Source organism: Rana temporaria, chromosome 1 (assembly GCF_905171775.1).
Source record: "Rana temporaria chromosome 1, aRanTem1.1, whole genome shotgun sequence".
Lineage (NCBI taxonomy): Eukaryota > Metazoa > Chordata > Amphibia > Anura > Ranidae > Rana > Rana temporaria.
In genome coordinates, this window is record NC_053489.1 from 309,494,287 (window position 1) to 309,514,226 (window position 19,940).

Consider the following 19,940-nt stretch of genomic DNA (forward strand, 5'->3'; position numbering starts at 1 on the left):
AAAAGTAGAACGTGTATCTGGAATGTGGCAAAACACATCTGAATGCAAATGTTCTTTCCCATTGTTGGTTTGCCCAGTGGATTTTGGAGGAGTGGGTTGCGAATAATAGGCCATAGATGATGGAGATAAGGTGTCTCTGCGGCTCCTTACTGGAGCAGAGGTTCTCGAATGGGGAGTTGGGTCTGGACCATTGGGGGCTCGGGGCAGTCCTGTCTAGGAAGTGTCTGATTTGCACGTAAGTCCAGAAGGGGAACTCGGCCTTGTCAGTTTTAGCTGCCAGTTCCGTTTGAAGCATGAGTCTGCCAGAAGTAAAAAATTGATGTGCCTGGACCGTCTCGTGGGGCCAACCGTCCGACAAAAAGGCCTGGTGCATGCCAGGGGGGAAGTCAGGGTTCAGGTTGAGGGGGGTTATCGGGCCGCATTGGTCCGACAGGTTGTGTTTGGTACATGCCTCTCTAAAGGCCTGTAGTGATGGGAGTATGAGGGGATGGTTCCCGCAGTCAGGCGGGGTGTTTCCCTTTGAGACCCATGGCAGGTGAGACAACGGAAGGGGAGAGAAGGCCTGCTCTATTCCCACCCATTGTTTACGTTTCCCATTGGTGGCCCAGTCAACTATTCTAGTGAGGCTACAGGCCAAATGGTATTTGCGTAGGTCCGGGAGGCTCAGTCCCCCTTGCAGTTTGGGGACTGTGAGCCGGTCATAGCTTAAGCGAGGTCGGGTGCCTCGCCACACAAATGATGTGCATGCCGATCTGAAAGATGAGAAGAACGCCGGGGGGAGTCTGATGGGAATCGTTTGCATGGCGTACAGTAGTCGTGGAAGGATGTTCATTTTGATCACCGCGATCCTGCCGAACCAAGACAGGTGCTTTGAGGACCACCCCTTCAAGTCCTTCACCACCGCTTGGAGCAGTGTGAGGTGGTTAAGGGAGTAGAGGTCTGACAGGGATGCTGGGAGTTGTATCCCCAGATATGTGATGGCTCTAGCGTTCCACTTGAAAGGGAAGTTCACCTGACACAGATCCCCCAGTGATTGGGGTAGGGAGACGTTGAGAGCGTAAGATTTGGAGAGGTTTATTTGCAAATTGGAAAGAAGCTTAAACTCATTGAGGTCTTTTAGTAAGTTGGGGATGGTCGTGAGGGGGTCTCGAAGGAACAGGAGGACGTCGTCCGCGAATGCGGCGAGTTTATAGGTCCGGTCCTTGATCTCAATGCCCTTGATCGTCGGGTTGGACCTGAGTCGTCGTAGGAAGGGTTCTAGTGTGAGAACGAAAATCAGGGGGGATAGGGGGCACCCCTGACGTGTCCCGTTCGATATGGAGAAGGCGTCCGACAGGTGGCCGTTCACACTGACCCGTGCCGTGGGGCCCGCGTATAGCATGGCTATATAATTTAACATGAGTGGCGGAATATTGGTGGCTTCAAGGGTCGCTCGCATGAAATCCCACGCCACCCTGTCAAACGCCTTCTCCGCGTCGAGTGAGAGAAAGAACCCCGAGGATTTGGTGGAGGTAAGCCAGTGGTGTATGTTTAGGGCCGCTACGGTGTTGTCCCTTGCCTCGCGGCCAGGGACAAAGCCGGCCTGGTCCATATGTACAATGTTGGGCATGTAGGGGAGTAGCCTGTTCGCTATAGTCTTGGCGAACCATTTAAGGTCCACGTTGAGGAGCGAAATGGGTCTATAATTGGTCACTATTGTCGAGTCCTTGTCAGGTTTGGGGATGACTACAATGTGTGCGGTCAGTAGGTCTCTTGGAGGGGTTTGGGCTTTGGCGAAGGAGGCAAACGCCGATACGAAAAAGGGTGTTAGAACCTCAGCGTAGGTCTTATAGTACCCCGTAGTCAGCCCGTCTGGGCCCGGGCTTTTGCCCGTTTTCAGTTGTTTTAGGGCCAGTCCTACCTCTGCACTGTTTAGGGGTCTGTCTAATTCTGCCCTGGCCTCTGCCGTCAGCTTGGTAGGGCCGTATTGGCGCAGGAAGCCGTCAATTAAGTCTTTCCGTGTGCTTTGTGCTTTTGGCGTGGTCGGGGATGGTAGGTTGTAGAGACCGGAGTAGTAGTTGACAAATAGCTTGGCTATGTCGGGAGTGGATTGCACCTTATGGCCTTTGTCGTCCGTCAGTGAGTAGACGGTTGCTTTGGCTCTCTTGGTTTGCAGGGCGTTCGCCAACAGTTTGCCCGCTTTGTCGCCGTGTTCGTAGAAGGATTTCTGGGCTAGAGCATAACTACGTCTGATCTTTTTACCTATAATCTCCAGGAGTTCTGTCCTAGCCTGGCTGAGTTCCTGTAATGTCGCGAGAGCTTGAGATTGTTTGTGTGCGGACTCCAAGCGTGAGATCCGCGCTAGGATATCGTTGTACTGTTTGCGCTGTGCCTTGTTGCGTTTGGCAGCCGCGGCTGTCAGAAGGCCTCGGACCACGCACTTGTGCGCCTCCCAGTTGATGATAGGGGCTGTGTCTTCCGGGTTGTTTTCCCGGAAATATGCTGCAAGAGCCATCTCCAGCTCCTTTGCCACTACCGAGTCTGTGAGTAGGGACGGATCTAGCCTCCACACCCTCGCGCGATGGTGGCAGGGGGGAAGGGACAGTGTCATTGAGATTGGGTGATGGTCCGATAGGAACATGGGCTCTATGGCTGCAGCGGTCAACCTGTGTAAGTCGTCCTGGCTTATTAGTAAGTAGTCGAGTCGGGAGTATCGATTATGGGGGGCTGAGTAGAATGTGTAGTCCTTGCCGGAAGGATTTAAGGCGCGCCATGTGTCATGGAGCCTGTGGTTTTGGAGGATCGCTTTAATTCTCCTCAGGGCCGTGTACCGGATCGATGACGAGCCCGTGGACGTATCTAGGGCTGGGGTGAGGGGCACGTTGAAGTCGCCCCCCAAAATCAACATCCCTGCCTGGAAGGGTGTCAGCACTTCTGAGACTGATCTAAAAAATGGGACCTGGCGGGAGTTCGGTGCATAAACATTCGCGAGTGTGATCGTACGGTTCATGTAGGAGCCCTTCAGGAACAAGTACCTTCCCTCCGGGTCAGCTAGCGATTCAGTCATTCTAAAGGGGCAATTTCTGGCTATTAGTATGGAAACACCTTTAGCCTTGATGCGTGTGTTCGTGGCGTGGTGGGCTTGCGGGAAATGGGTATTGTGCAGTTTGGGTGTGGTTCCTGACTTAAAATGTGTTTCCTGCACAAACACTACGTCTGCTCGAGCCCGGTGCATGGCTAGGAGGAGTTGGGCTCTCTTTTCGGGGAGGTTCAGTCCCTGTGCATTCACCGAGATCACTTTCAATGTTGGGTTATCAGTCTTCGATCGTGAGTCCGACATTGTGATTGTCACTGTATGCACGTGTCAATGGGTGAGGGGGGGGGCGTCTGAGCTGTGGCGGAGTAGGAACCGGCCTCTGGGGGGAGCTCTGCAGAGACGGGGCTAGGGTTGTAGTTCAATCGGGGGGAGGGGGAGGGGGGGTTTGTTGCCGGGACTACCACCTGAGTGGTTATTAGCGTACGGTGGGAAGGAGGGAGGGGTGTGTGCCCGCAGAAGGGCGGGTGTTTGTAGGGGGGGGGGGGGAGGATGAGGTTTTGGGGGAGGGGGGTTACCACAATTCCCCTCTCAGAGGGGGGTATAAAACCGATTAGGTGGGGGGCACTGTGGCCCACCACCTATCTGGAGTGAGGTACACAATCGGTTTAGTGCGGCCGCACGGGATACCCACGCCTAATGATAGGCCCAGACACCACCGCGCGGTGCCGCAGGGGGGGTTAGCCAAGTCCCAGCCAGAAGGCAATTGGGTAGGATGTAGGGAATCAACAAAGAAATGCCCGAGCCTGGTATGCCACCCCAGAGCGGTCTGCCTTGCGTGTCCTCAAGGGGGCCATCTCTGGGGCCCTTAGTGTATGGAGGGCAGGGCGTCTCGGTCTAACTATCTGCTATACTTGCAGCCTAAGGGGGCCTGGTGGTGGCGGGATTATAAAGCTATGTATGTTACGGGGTGTGTCCTCGCTCGCCCCTCCCCGCGGCCGGGCCGCCACCGAGCCATCGGTGTACTTGCGTCCGCGGCGGGAAGGCGAGAGAGAGACACCCGCGCACCCCCTCCACCTCCAGCAGAACATCCCGCTTAAAAATCTGGCAAAACATCTGCTAACTAGCATGTTAACCCCGCTACAGGGTTGCATCTTGTCTCGGGAGCAGTCTTGTGAGGCGGTGAGCCACCGTGTATATACTTATCCTAAAGTTCGGGTCTTGACCGGCATCGCTATTCTTTGCTCCCGCAGCTGCCTGGGTGAGAGAGTCATTCGGGGCTGCTTCCACGTTTCTCGGCGAGGGAGCTCTTTTGCGGAGAAATGTCTGTGGGGTGATGTGTGAGGTCTGAGGCAGTCGGGCCTCGCCACCTTGTTGGACCCCGGCCCCTTGACAGTGGTGTGGGCCAGTCCTAAAGGGCGTTTCCCTCCGGTGTATCTCCATAACTCGGGTGTGATGTCACCGTTCCAGTCAGCCCGGGGCCGTGCATGTTGTTCCTGTACGCCGGGCCTGGGAAGCTGGCGTGTGTGAGTGCCAGCAGCGCCTCTGTCGTTAGTTCAGATGAGGAGCGTGATGAGGGCATCGTGTCCGGCTGCTTTGCTCGTAGCAAGGTTCCCCCCCGCCTCTCGGTGGGGGGATGAGTATCCCTGGCACTTCTCCTCGAGACTTGTCGTTGTAGGGATCCAGGGTAGCAGTTCCTGCGTCGGGAAGAAGGAGGTGCACTTTGCCGTAGTTCCGGTGGTGTATGCTGGCGCAGGGCATCTTGGGCAATGTAGTTTGTAGTTGAGTCCAATCGTTGCGGACCCCGAAGAGCGTCAGAGGATGGGCTTCGTTTTGCTGTCACGCCCCTAAGGTGGGTGGGACGGAAGTTTCCCGCTCGGAACGTAAGGCCTGGCGACAGTCAGTCAGAGCAAAAGACCGCGCATTTCAGCTGTCTCTGGGGGATACAGGAAAGTTCAGACCGGTCTCCCCAGACAAACGAGAACATGTGTAAAACACCCAACATGGCAACGGGGGTAATAAACTTGCCAACAACACAGCGGGTAACAGAAGTAATAGGCAGACATCGGGGTTGTTAGTGGTCTCTCCGGGCCCTCCGTGACCCGGGTGATGATAGCGGGTCTCGTTCGCTCCTGGGCCCCCCGGCTGTGGTCGAGTTGCGGGAGCCTGAGGGAGATCTTCTCCTTCGGTACCTCGTTGGCTGCGTATCCATGCTCTCTGCCTGAGGTCCGTTCCATCTGCCCACTGAACGGCGGTATACTGCGTACCATTCAGGAACCGCAACTGGTTGGATGCCCAGAGCTTCAAAGAAGTGAGGGAGATCCTCGGGGACTTTTAGCATTGCGGTGCGGCCTTGGTGGGAGGCCGACAGGCAGAAGGGGAACTTCCACTTATAGCGAATGTTCTCGGATCGCAGGACATCAAGCAGGGGTTTGAGGTCCCTGCGATGCTTTAAAGTGATTCCCGATAGGTCCTGGTAGAGTTGAATTGGCTCTCCTCCGTGTTGAAGGCGCTGTCCTCTGGCTTGCTTCAGGATCTCTTCCTTCAGGCCGTAGTCGGAGAGACAGCAGACAATATCCCTAGGGGGATCTGTGTCCTTGCCTCTGGGGCGTAGCGCCCTGTGGATCCGTTCCATGGCGATCTGCGTGTCCGGGGGCCTCTGAAGGATCGAGTTAAAGATACTCGTCACTTCTTGTCTGATCCTGTCACTTTCCACTGTCTCCGGGAGGCCTCTCACACGTACGTTATGGCGGCGTCCCCTGTTCTCCAGGTCTTCCAAATGGCGGTTTACCTCCCGCAGCTGTAGTGTGTGGTCATCGATTTTTCTGGTTGAGCGCTGGAGGACAAGGTCGTGGTCCTCCAGGGCTTTCTCCGCTGCCTGTACTCTCCCATCTAGCGCCTTAAAATCCAGGCGCAGGTCTGCAATGGCCGCCGCGAGTGCATCTTTGATGTCCGTCGCTACCGCCTTCAGGTCTAGGATGGTGATCGGTGTAGCCGCCGATGCCGGGGTCAGAACTGCGTCCGGTCCCCCGAGAGCCCCCGGGGGGGAAGTGTGTGGCGTCGCGGAGAGAACAATCTCCTGAGCTTGTGAGGAGATCTGCGAGCGGCCTACTCGCGCTCCTTGGCGGGAGGCCGTCATGGTCCCGCGGCCGGCCCGGAACATCTCCGGTATTGTATGCTCCAGCGCGTCGGTTTGTTCCCGGGGGGAGCGGGAACGGGAGGCTGAGGACTGCCTCGACGCCGTGCCCATGCTGTAGTCCGAAAAAGACGGGTGGAAAGTGCCGCTAAGTTTGATAAAGGCTCTGAGGTGGCAGGAGCTCAGCAATCAGGCAGCCATCTCCTAGCTCGGCTCGGCCACGCCCCCCGCAAATGTTCTTAACAACCGCCCGCCCACATCCTACTGCAGGCAAGCAGCCTCTGTAGGCAAAGCAACGTAATGTTATGTCGCTGCCTACTTCTGGGTTTAGGATGCAGGAGCCTGTAAGAAAGTCCCGGCCAAAGATTCACCGGGACGTGCTGATCAGCTGTATACATTCATAGCCGATAACTCTGTGTTGAAAGTTAAAGTGGAGTTCCACCCATAAATATAACATTACATCAGTAGTTTTAAAAAAATGTCATTAGTCCTTTAAGAAAAAAAAAACATTTTTTAGATGCCTTCAAAGTGTTGTTGCTAGGCAGAATAGTTAATCTTCCCACTTCCTGCACCTAGGTGCTTAAGCTTCCTAACCTACACCGCACAGACTCCTGGGAATGTAGTGGGTGTAATTTTCCAGGAGTCTGTGCACTCCCCAGTCTCGAAGAATCATGTGACTTGGACAGTACAGGTGCTGAAACCTGATCTGAAACCTATTGAGCATGTGCGAGATCTGCAAGGCTGAAATCCAGGAAGTCATACAGTCTGGCTTCATGATGCCCACACTTAAGATGGCCCCAGTCAATTTCTATTTTATAAAGTGTCTAAATGCTGTAACAACCTAACAAAACGGACCTTAGTTTACAGACTAACTTTACTAGAATACATTAAGCTTGTGTATTACAGGGGTATTTATATATAAAAAGTGAAATTGTGTCCGGAACTCCGCTTTAACTCCATATCAGTTTCTCATCCCTGTTAAGCAGAGGTGAGAAACGCTGAGATCATTGGTAAAAAGCAACACACTGTATGCAAATTTTTAGCACTGATCACTGTATTGTTGACATTGGTGATGTCGGTAGCAATTAGTTTCCCCCCCAGCGTCCGTGTCAGATTGTGTGCTGCAATGTTGCTTTCCCATTATAAGTTGTTGATCCCTGCCAATAGTAGTGTATATAAAAAAAAAATAAAAAAAAATCATTCTAGTTTATATACCATTGTATGATAATTGCTATGTTGTATATTTTGTATTTTTTTTTTTTTTTTTAATGTTCGGTCTTTTTTAGTTTTATATTGCAAAAAAAAAAAAAAAAACAGTGGTGATCAAATACCACCAAAAGAAAACTGTGTGGGGGGAAAAAAATGATATTAATATTGTTTGAGTGCAGTGTTGCATGACTGCACAATCGCGAGTTACAGTAGCACAGTGCCTAACCACTTCCCGCCCAACGACATCCTATAACGTTGTCGACTTTGAGTGGGGATATCTGAATGATGCCTGTAGCTTTACAGCCAGTGATTTCTTCTGCCGTAAGAACAATCATAGCTGCTTGATCGTTCTTACAGACGGGAGCAGGGCAACTCACTGTCGGTCAGCATCGCTCCTGGTCTGGAGGCTCGCTGAGACTGCCATCAAACAAGGCAGCTGGCGGATCCAGACTTGGAAGTCGGGGAGACGCGCTGCCTTGACTGATGGCAGTGACATCAGCAGAGAGCGGATTTCAGACTGCTCTCTGCTGAAAATGGGTCACAGGAGTGCAAAATGAATTGCACTCCTTTGACCCAGAGGCGAAGACCAGCCTAAAAAGCTCAGGATGGACTTCTCTTTTTACCATAGAGAATCCGGTGGGCCAGATGGCCTTCGGACGTCTCTATAACTTTCGGAGGCTGAGCGCAATTTTATGATGTCACGCCCAGCCTCTGCATTTGAAAAAATGCTGCTGCCTCGGCTGGGAAGCCAGGATTGTGTTTTGTGTTTTTTTTTTTTTTTCCAGCCTAGAGGCAAGATCTGGGGACCTTTTGACCCTAGATCTCGCTGTAAATAGGACCTTTCACGCACTATTCCTATTACACGGGATGTTTACTTTCTTTGTAATAGGAGTAAAAGTGATAGAAAAAAAGAAACTGAAAATAGAAAAATAAAAGTAAAATAAACAATAAAAAAAAAAAATTAAATGCCCCCATCCCTGCTTGCTCGTGCGCAGAAGCGAATGCATATGTAGGTCGCATTCAAACCACACATGTGAGGCATCGCTGCGAGAGCAATAATTCTAGCAGTAGACCTCCTCTTTAACTCTAAACAGGTAACCTGTAAAAAAAAATTAAAATATAAAGGGTTTCCAATAGGGATTTTCAAGTACCGAAGTTTTGGCAGCATTCGACAAGTGTGTGCAGTTTTTAAGCGTGACATGTTTGGTATCATTTACTCGGCATAACATTATCTTTCACATTATGCAAAAAAATTGGGCTTGCTGTTTTTTTTTTTTTTTTTTTTTAATGCATGAAACTTTTTAAAAATTACTGTGCAAATACCGTGCGAGATAAAAAGTTGCAACGACCACTATTTTAACCCCTAGGGTCTCTAAATAAAATAAAAAAAAGAATTTATAATGTTTGGGGGTTCTGAGTAATTTTCAGCAAAACAAAATAGATATTTTTTTCTTATTTTTCTCTTTTTTTTATTTTTTATTTTTTCCTTCTTTTCCCTTTTTCCTTATTTTTCTTGATTTATATAGCACCAACAGTTTACGCGGCACTTTACAATGTAGAGGGGGCAGCACAATTTCAGTACAGTTCAATACAGAAGGGCCCTGCTCGTAGAGCTTACGTTAAAAAGGGAGGGGGTGGTACAAAAGGTAATAGCTGCAGAGAATGATTTAATGGGGGTGGCTCTGGGACAGTTGTTAGGTGGGCGTCGGATAGGCTTCCCTAAATGAGTTTTCAGGGATCTCCTAAAGGTGGACAGGGTAGGGGTTGATCGGACATATCGGGGCAGGGAGTTCCAGGAGGATGGGAAAGGCTCTGGAGAAGTCCTGAAGGCGAGCATGGGAGGAGGTAACAAGGGAGCTGGAGTGCAGGAGGTCCTGGAAGGAGCAGAGGGGATAATTTGGGCAATATCTGCAGATGAGGTTGGTGATGTAGATGGGGCAATCTTGTGAAATGGAAGTGGATTGTGCAGACAATGTGAAAGACTTGATTGATGTGAGGTAAGCTGTCACCAATACACCCGTGAGGAAGGATAAGATTGCCTGCTTACCAGATGAAAAGACTGTTTTGCATCAGTCTAATAGGGCCTGTGGGAAGTCTGGTCTCCCAATACCTTAGCCGTCAAGATAACCACGGTATAGCTCAGCATACAATCCGAAGAGTCATAAACCAAAAAAAAGAGAAGAAGGACCTCTCATAGCGTATAACGTTTAAAAATAGAAGAGGGTTTAATAAAAATTGCACTTACAATTAGGCAATATAAATACAGCATGGATAGCAAAACGTCTCCGATCTCTTGTTCCGATGCTTCTCGCTACTCGGTCAGGAAAACACAGCCGGCGTTCAGGACGGAACGCGATGACGTCACGGCACCCTACGATCGTTTCGTCGCTAATGGACTTCAACGGGGGAGTAATCCGGCTTACTCCCCCGTTGAAGTCCATTAGCGACGAAACGATCGTAGGGTGCCGTGACGTCATCGCGTTCCGTCCTGAACGCCGGCTGTGTTTTCCTGACCGAGTAGCGAGAAGCATCGGAACAAGAGATCGGAGACGTTTTGCTATCCATGCTGTATTTATATTGCCTAATTGTAAGTGCAATTTTTATTAAACCCTCTTCTATTTTTAAACGTTATACGCTATGAGAGGTCCTTCTTCTCTTTTTTTTGGTTTATGACTCTTCGGATTGTATGCTGAGCTATACCGTGGTTATCTTGACGGCTAAGGTATTGGGAGACCAGACTTCCCACAGGCCCTATTAGACTGATGCAAAACAGTCTTTTCATCTGGTAAGCAGGCAATCTTATCCTTCCTCACGGGTGTATTGGTGACAGCTTACCTCACATCAATCAAGAGTCTTTCACATTGTCTGCACAATCCACTTCTCTTTCACAAGGAAAATTACTGGATAGAGACATATGAACTTTGTTTCGTGGCTTTTTAAGACTTTTTCTTCATATATCCATCTGCATTTTTATGTTTTTTCCTATTCTGGCTAAATTTTCAGTTTATTCCAGAATGACTTTTTTTGTTTATTATTAATTTATATGAGCACAATATCACTCACTAGCGCTGCACTGTTTTTTTCTTTTTTATGTTACCAAGTTGTTGTACACAATTTAGTGCTAGCAGCTATTTACATTTATAATTCAATATTTAATTTAGCGCAGCGTCAACCTTTTGGTTTTTGTTTATTTTAATCTTGTGAAATGGCCTTGTATGTTGTGGTTAGCATTTTGTAGGAGCGGAGTGTCAGAATTGGCGTGGGTAACAAGTAGCTAATGGTAAAAAATGGCCTGATCCTCTAAAACGGAAGTGGTTAATTAAGATGAAGAAGAAAAGAGGGGGAGGCACCATAACGCATCAAAACTGTGCATGCAGAAATGCATCCAGAACGCATCAACTGTGGTGTGAACTAGCCCTTAAAATAGAAGACAGGTTTACTGAAGCAATCGCATTATCCAAGACAATAGAACTTGTAATCGTACTATGGAATGGGGTGGGTAGAGTAATAACTAACAGTGTTTTTGTTTTTATTCATCAATTAAAACTGATTTATGTCTTTCTGATGCAGGAATGAAGCTGTCTGCCATTGAGATGTGAAGATGTCGGCCCTTTGTCCTCCACCTTCTCCAGCAGTAGCCAAGACTTTGATAAGCATAGATGGCTATTCCCCTCTGTTGGCTGCCACCTTTGCTTACTGGGATAACATCCTAGGCCCACGAGTAAGGCACATCTGGGCCCCGAAGAATGATGAGGAAGTGCTTAGCGATGGAGAGATTACATTCCTGGCAAATCACACTTTAAACGGCGAGATCCTGAGAAACGCAGAGAGCGGGGCTATTGATGTCAAGTTTTTTGTGCTTTCCGAGAAGGGGGTAATCATTGTTTCGCTTATATTTGATGGAAACTGGAATGGCGATCGGAGCACATATGGCCTCTCTGTAATATTGCCACAAACAGAGCTGAGCTTCTACTTGCCTCTACACAGAGTCTGTGTGGCCCGCCTCACACACATCATCCGAAAAGGAAGGATATGGATGCACAAGGTAGGGCCTATTTTTTTTTTTTACTTGCATACTTATGTGCAATTTATAGGAGCAGAATGTACCCAGCTGCACAAAAACAGTGGGCCGGATTCAGATACATTGGTGTATCTTTCCGGGTGGCGTAACTTATCTCAGATACGTTAGGCTGCCATAAATTAGGGCGCAAGTTCCGTATTCAGAAAGAACTTGCGCCCTTGGTTACGGCGGCTTAACGTATGTGTGTCGGCGTAAGCCCGCCTAATTCAAATGTGGATGATGTGGGCGTGTTTTATTTAAATGTGACCGCATGCGCCGTTTGTGAAAAAATCCAAGTGCGCATGCTCGAAATTACGCAGCAAATCGTCATTGCTTTAGACGTGAACGTAACTTACGTACAGCCCTATTCGCGAACGACTTACGCAAACGACGTAAAATTTTCAAAACTCGACGCGGGAACGACGTCCATACTTAACATTGGCTACGCCTCATATAGCAGGGGTAACTTTACGCCGGAAAAAGCCTAACGTCAACAACGTAAAAAAATGCACCGGCCAGACGTTTCTGAATCGGCGTATCTCCCTAATTAGCATATTCCTCACATAAATATACGGAAGCGCCACCTAGCAGCCAGCATAAATATGCAGCCTAAAATACGACGGTGTAAAACACTTACGCCGGTCAGGTCTTAGGTAAATCTATGCGTAACTGATTCTCTGAATCAGTCGCATAGTTACGACCACGCACACTCAGAGATACGACGGCGTATCCGGAGATACGCCGCCGTATCTCCTTTCTGAATCCGGGCCAAGATCTTTAGCTGCATATTTAGTCTAAAGGAAAACTTTATAGAGGACGTTGGAAGCTGGGCATATGGGATTAGAAATTTTCAGGGGAGGAGGTAGTATAGCTGAAATCGCTGATTCCTAGGTGAGCAATCCTAGTAGGGTGTTTTTGTATGTTTACACCTAAACATTTTCTACTGGGTCTAGCGTTAAAGTGCAATTTCTTCTATATACCTTACTAGCCTTAAAACTGTTCCCTCCCCCTTCTAACACTAACCCAGGGCTGCTGCAGGGGAGAGGAGAGAGAACTCTAACAATGGCTGGTAAAGCCTGGAGTGGTGATGTCACCCATAGGCTGTCATGGTCCATCTGTTGTCCCTCCTTTCCCCTGAAGCCACACATACAAGGGAGCCGGATCACATGACTGGACTGGGGCGGCCTGAAAATTGTTTATACATCTTACTTACACAGGTTAGTTTGCATAGGAGTTGGGAAGGGTGGAGGGGGAAGTTTTGAGAATAGTTTTAAGTTATTTAAAGGGGAACTGAATTCTTGCTGAGGAAAAAAAACATTCCACTCTGGGTGATCTATGTACATTGCAAGGATTTTAACAAACTTTGTTGCAGATTCCTACCTTTTGTTGTTCTGAAAAAAAAGCTGTTTGTCTGTGTCCATGTGCAAAATTATTGTAATGGGAATGATTTTCTAATTATCAATCGGCTGCTGCACCTGCAGGGTCTGAATCCCTTTTATTGCTGATTTCCCTTTGAGGGTATCTCCCCAAAAATGACTTTTTATTCTAGGGAATGCCCAAAATCTTATTTGTATCTTAGTGCAGACTTCTGTGAACATCAGTGAGTCAATCACAAAAACAGGAAATGGCATATCTGGGAGCGTTCTGTACACCATCCATATAGAGAATGCCTCCAGATAGCCATATTGCATTGCATTTTACAGAGCTGCAGATTGAAAAGGAAAGGTAATTTTTATTCACATTTAATTACAGTATGACTTGTGTAGCAATTGTATATGATAGATGGCTATAGATAGATAGAGATGGATATATAACTATATATCGATCATTTTTTTTTTTTTTTTTACCTCTAAGCAAGCCTTGCCTATAGGTACTGTAAATATCTCCTAAAATATGTGCCGTTTAGGAGGTATTTACTTTAAATGCAGCTGGTGACGTCACCAGCCCAATGCGCTCTAAAGAATCAGAATACTGTGATGTAAACAGCGACTCCTGCTCGCATGTGTCTTTTTCTCCCTCGTGTCTGACAGACGGGGGGGGGTCTGTGCTGAATTTTTTTTATTAGCGCTCCACAAAAGACCCCAACAGGGATGCCACCCTAGACAACCAGGCAGCTGCCAATCGGTGCCCATTAATTATGCCTGCCAGTGCTATCTATCGGTGTCGCCCTTCGGTGCTGCCTATCAGTGCCATCTCATTGGTGCCGCCTTAACAGTGCCTGTCCGTGCAGGAGAAAACTTTTTTTTTTTGTTTAGCAAAAAGTAAAAAACGCAGAGCTGATAAAATACCACCAAAAGAAAGCACTATTTGTGGGAACAAAAAAAATTGTTTGGGTACAGTGTAGCATGACCACGCAATTGTCATTAAAAAAGTAACCGCGCTGAAAAAATTGGCATGGGCAGGAAGGGGGGTAAGTGCATGGTTTTGAAGTGGTTAAACTACCTGGGGCCCAATTTATTTTTATTTTTTGGATACCGCTTTAAAGGTCCATGCTTAATTTTTTGTTTGTGTTGGAAAGAGTAGAAAAGCATTCCATTTTCTTTCAAGTTTTATTCCTGCTTGTGACCCTATTGGAGGAGTTTTATCCACCCTCTGTTTCTGTATTGCCCATAAAAGAAATGGGGAGAGCAATTCTCACCAGGACTGGAAAGCACAAAATAATAAAAACATTGCCAGCCGTTTAAAAAATAAATCGTTCGGGACACGGATAGTAAAAGAAAAAACCTGGCAGAGGCTATAACCCTTTCCCATTCCATCCAAGGTAAAATTAATAAACGTTTTGGCATGGTTTGGGCTTTAATTATTTTCACAGGTGTTCATACCTGCCAGGTGTCGACAGTTACACGTCCTGATAATGCTGGTAATTATATATTGTAACGCAGTCGCAGATAAGAGAGAGTACGCAGCAAGTCATTGAAGTCTATGGAGTCATACAGATGGCAGTGGTGAATACTGTGGAATTCTTGTTCATCATTCAGTGTACATCTTTCTCAGAGCACTTCAGCAAAATGCTGTAAAGAAATCTCTATAAAATGACTTTCTCCTTCTGCCAGGCTTCCTGTATACTTTTTACTCTCGGCTGTACAACAGAACTTCAAATGATGTATTTGGCATTAAAAGGGCCATTTGCCATTTAATAATCAGCATTATTGATAAATATTTCATTGCAGTATAACATCTTATAAACTCTTTCATTGATTTCCTGAAACGTTTTATGTATACAGTATACAGGAATGTTCTCACAATATCTTTTACATAATTGACTTGGACTTTAAATTTAATTGCTCCTTAAAATGATTGTTGTCAGCAAAGGCGCTCTCCACTTATTCATGGCCTCTAAAAATCAAATCACAACACGCCATGCATGGTAAATTCTGAAAAGGTTACAGGAAGCAATTATAATTTATCGATATTTGGTATAATATAACGTACGTGTTGTCTTGGCTTTGGAAATATGGAACAGAATCATAGATTTCATTCAGCTTTGTAGTAAGTGGTATTGGCCTGCAGTGAGATAATGCTGCCAGTGCAAGCAAATAATTCATAGCATTTTCCTGCCAAGGGATCCATTTAATAAATTGCAGTTTTTCCTGCCATGGGGTCCATTCACCAAGCTGCAGAAGATGTTCTTCTTACAAGGTCCATTCACTAATTCATTCTAATCCATTCACTAAGGTGAAGTTCTTCCTGCCATAGGGTCCATTCACTAAGCTACAGGCATTTTTCCTACGATGGGGTTACTATAACTGCATTTGGTACGGCTTGTCATGATGATTTTTCTATTAAAAACCTAAGTATTAATCAGGCCCCAGTCACACCTGGGCGTTTTCAATCGCAGGCATAATCGCAACAATTCTGCCCACAATCCCAAAGCGATCTGCAAAGATGACAAATCGCACTACGCTTGTTCCGGTGTTATTAATTTTTCTTCTCTAAAAACAGAGTAACTCTGTGTAGGCCAACCTGCCCTGACGATGAGCACCCGATCTCCATAGATAGATCTTCCCCAACTGTCTTAAAAACGGGCGCAGACCTCGACTTTCTGGCTCCAATCACGGCTTTGGAACATGCAAACTGACGGCGTTGCCCACACACCATCGTTTTCTCAAAATGCTCTAGCAAAGCGCGGTTACGTACAACACGTACAACGGCACTCTGTTCCATTCAAGCTCCTGTCTCATAACTTGCTTCTGAGCATGCGCGGGTTTAAAACGTCGTTTTAGCCCACACACGATCATTTTTTATGACACAAAAAACGACATTTTGAAAAACTGCATAAAAAATTTAAGCATGTTCGACTTTTTTTTTGGTCGTTTTTTAGAAGACAAAAAACGATGTGAAGCCCACACACGATCACTTTAAATGACGTTTTTAAAAACGTTGTTTTATTTCATCACAAAAAACGACCGTGTGTATGCAGCACAATGCTTCCCTGCGATTGCAGCACGATTTATCACACGACAATCGCCTCAGAATTGCACTCAAGTTTAGGTGCCATTGAAAATGAATGGCACCGAATAAGTGTGGTGTGATTTGTCAGTTTTTCCTAGGAGCTTTGGTATCACAGTTAGAATCGTGGTGATTCTGCCTGCGGTCGCAGGCGCCCAGGTGTAAACAGGGCCTAAGATATGCAGTCATTATTTTTGCTAGCTATTTAACTCATGTTGGCAAAATCCCTCACTGATAGTGAAGGTTAAAGTATGACTAAGGTTCCATTCACAACTTTGGGTGCAACTTTGACATAACTTTTGGTGCGAATTGGATGTGACTTGTCTCTCTGCAGAGTCAGACCCACTGTTGCATGTAAAACATTCAGGTACGACCTTTATGCAACTTTTAAGGGTTGGCATTGATATCTATGGCCCTCAAGTTGCATGAAAGTCAAACCAGTGTAGTGCATGAACTACTTTGAAGTTGCACATATTTGAATGGACTTGTCATGTGACTTTGATGTGCGATTTGTCATTATACTTTGGACAAGTGTGAATCCTGTATGACCGTCCAAACAAGTACCAAATCCAGTTGCATGTGATACCTTCCCTGAGCCAAATCCTTAATTTGTCTCGCATTCTCCCCCTCTCAGCCACTGAAGCTCACAGTATCACAATTTCTCTGGCTCACCTTTTTCCAGTGGTCTGTTATGCACTCTCTCTCTACACCCTGGATTAAGTTTGAGTGAAAAGAAGCCTTTGCTGCATGTGTAAAATGGTCTCTGGTTTCTAATATGCAGTCCTTTTCCAACTATAAGGCCACACTGTGTGCCTGAACTCAAATAAATAAAGGCCTCTTTGCCCATGCACGCATAGACTTTTACCAGAGTTTAGGGGCAGGTGAACATCCCACTGTTGAACGGAGAAGAATCGCATTCAGGAGATGAAAGTTTTGTAAAAAAAAAAACAGAATGCTGCAAAACGTATGTAAAAGCTCCAAATTGCTAGCCACATTTAGCGCTTGGGCGTTTATTCATTTAACTGGCAAGTACTCTGGCCAATTAAATTAATTAATGTTCAATCGATTTAACCCAGAGCAGTGAACGAGGGCCACTGCGGGGGCTCCGATCTGAGGTAAGTAATATGCTGTGCTATGCATACTAGCTTATTGTGCCTTTTTGTCTTTTGTTTTTGTTTCTAGGGTTTACAGACACTTTAAATTCCCAGGATTTTCTAGCACATGGTTAGGCCCAACTCAGGCCTTGTTAGATGCCTTTTGCAGACAGGGACCATGGCCCCCATTGATGTAGCAAAGTAATGATGACAGTCTGTTTATGCTAGCTGTCCTATGGCAGACTACTGCTCCCAGCTAGTCCTCTTCAGGCCCTGCCAACCCTCCTGGCTGCAGCTGCCCAAATCCACTGCACAGGACTTTACAATCCTTCTGGCTGGCTCTACATCCGTCCCAGACTGCACACTCCCAGTCTGCTCCGGCATGCCTCCCCAGCTCTCCCAACTGTGCCTGTCACTCACCAGCCCTCCTGGCTGCAACCAGTGGATCTCTCCTGAAGACTTTCCCAGCAACGCTGTGCATCCTAACCAGATTATCCTTGCTTTCCAGAAGGGCTCCGTCCTGCACCCGAACCCCAGGCCCAAGGTCACCCCCCCCCTGAATAAGGGGGGGCACCCTCAAAGGCCAGACAACCTAGTGCTCCATCTCATCCACCCGATAACTCCTCCCCTGCTGGGCTGACCCTGGGTATATCGAGGAGGCCTGCCCCCAGCCAATACTAGCTTCAAATTAGTTAGGGCTCCCTGAGACAGCTCCACCTCTCTTCCCCTCCTCCTCTTCTAGAACCATTTAGAAGCCAGAGGAAGGTAACCAAAAGATATCTGCGAGTCGCCAGCCTACTTCTGAGCCACTCCCAGCCCACACAGCTTCCTGCTAGGCCTCCCTAAATTTACCTGCTCTGACAAAAATCTCACCACTAGCACCTAAGTAGAGGGTGCCTCATTCACCCCCCACCAGAATCCAGCTGGTCCCTCAGCTGAGAAATTTACAAAAAACTGGCTCCTGGGCACAGGAGCAAGGGCATCTCATAAGATAAAATTGAAGGAGGAAAGGAAAAAACAACTTGGATGGGAAACTGTGCAAATATATTGCGTACAAAAATAGAAGTATATACATTTCTGATAGGTACTTACATCTGTACAGAATGGGTAAACCACTTCTAGCTACAGGTCCCTCCAATCTGACAGAGCTTGAGCTATTTTGCAAAGAAGAATGGGAAAAAATATCACTCTAGATGTACAAAGCTGGTAGAGACATCCCCAAAAAAGACTTGCAGCTGTAATTACAGCGATAGGTGGCTCTTCAAAGTATTGACTCAGGGGGGCTGAATACAAATGCACGCCACACTTTTCAGATTTTTATACAATTATGTAACATGACAAAATGTGGAAAATTTCAAGGGGTATGAATAGTTTTTCCAGGCAATGTATATCGATCCCTTATAGTGTGTTTTTTGGAGTCTTGAAATGTCTTGTAACAGAGTGAAGATGTGATGAAAGCCAATGGACACGTAGGAACATGTTTGTCATGTTTGATTTGACATCGTTATTTGTAGTGGAATCTTATTGACTTGTACATCAGAACAAACGTTACATTTTCCCTTTTTTTTTAAATTGTGCATCATATTGAAAACAAACTGCCCTTCAATCTACCTCTGCTGTGTTTTTCCACAGGGTCAGAGTATAATTCCCATGCTGACTGGAGAAGTTATACCAGTAATGGAGCTACTGTCATCTATGAAGTCACACGGTGTTCCTGAAGACATAGATGTAAGCTTTTAAATCAGACTTGCTTGAAAAGAAGATTTCCAGGTGTCTGGCAGTACAGGGTTTGATGTATTTCGGTGTCACCTTGCTCATAAATCACAGCTGGGGGTTAGATCATAAAAATGTGGCTCTCTGCCGCCCTCTACTTTGTCTGCTGAATTTTACTACAAGCGGCAACGCTTACATGACACGTGTGATGTATAGAGAAATATTTCTTCGAGATACGATCACTAAAGAAAGTAGGATTTCTGATCATTTTTCACAGTGAAATAATTACATGCTCGGTTTATTTTACTCTTGTGCTGTTACTTAGATTTATTACATGATCAAGCTTAGTTAATAAGGCAAAGACTTCCAATTGCGGAAACAAGTCCTAGCCAATCACAAGCTGCTTTAAATTAGCAGATGGCGTAATGAGTGTGCATATCAACATTGCGTTTCGTACTCCCATAAGCAAAGTAAAACACAAATGCAGTAAATCCCTGTGTTTTATGTATGTTATGTGTGTGTATATCCCATGCATAATTTAGGTTCAAGTACAATTAGTTTTGGAATATTTGTCACGCATAAGCAACATTGTATTCAACATTTTCATATACAGATATATCCGAATGCAGCAAGCAAGTGCAACTTGTTAATAAAAACAATTTTGGTCCCTTTCAATTAAAGCTTAACTCCAGGCAGTGCAAAAATAATTAACTGTTTTAAAAGTTTTAATCTGTATTTTATGCTAGAAAATTACTTATAACCCCCAAACATTAAACCGATTTTAATTTTTTTTTTTTTTTTTAGCAGAGACCCTAGAGAATAAAATGGCGGTCTTTACATTTATTTTTTTGTCACACGGTATTCTCACAGCGGTTTTGCAAATGCAAATTTTTGGGGAAATAATACACTTGAATGCATTTAAAAAAAAAATAACAAAGCATAATATATACCCCATTTTCATATTTATTTTTAAATGTGAAAGATGGTGTTATGCCAAGTCCCAACATGTCACCATTAAAATTGCGCATGCTTATGGAATAGCGTCAAAAGACAGTACGTTTCGTTTCGTCACAACAATGACTTCTTCCAGGGGCACACAGTGTGCCCCTGGAAGAAGTCATTGTTGTGACGAAACGGCGTAGGGAGGAGCGGCGTGCTGACGTCACCACGAATCGTACTGCGCAGTCTACCCGGAAGGACGAGCGGACAGTTAAGCCGGCCGGCTATTATTACACACGCACTGTTTTACTGCATAACTGTAAGTGC

General features: G+C 46.4%; 1 protein-coding gene across 2 annotated transcripts in view; it reads left to right on the forward strand.

Moving 5' to 3' along the window:
• Positions 1-19,940, forward strand: part of C9orf72 (C9orf72-SMCR8 complex subunit) — a 68,721-nt gene that overhangs the window by 15,050 nt on the left and 33,731 nt on the right. For both annotated transcript variants that reach the window (XM_040358585.1, XM_040358583.1), the window contains exons 2-3: positions 10,929-11,403; positions 18,594-18,689. In XM_040358585.1, coding sequence (XP_040214519.1) covers positions 10,960-11,403; positions 18,594-18,689 — 540 coding nt within the window. In that variant the 5' untranslated portion in view covers positions 10,929-10,959. The remainder of the gene's footprint in view (positions 1-10,928; positions 11,404-18,593; positions 18,690-19,940) is intronic.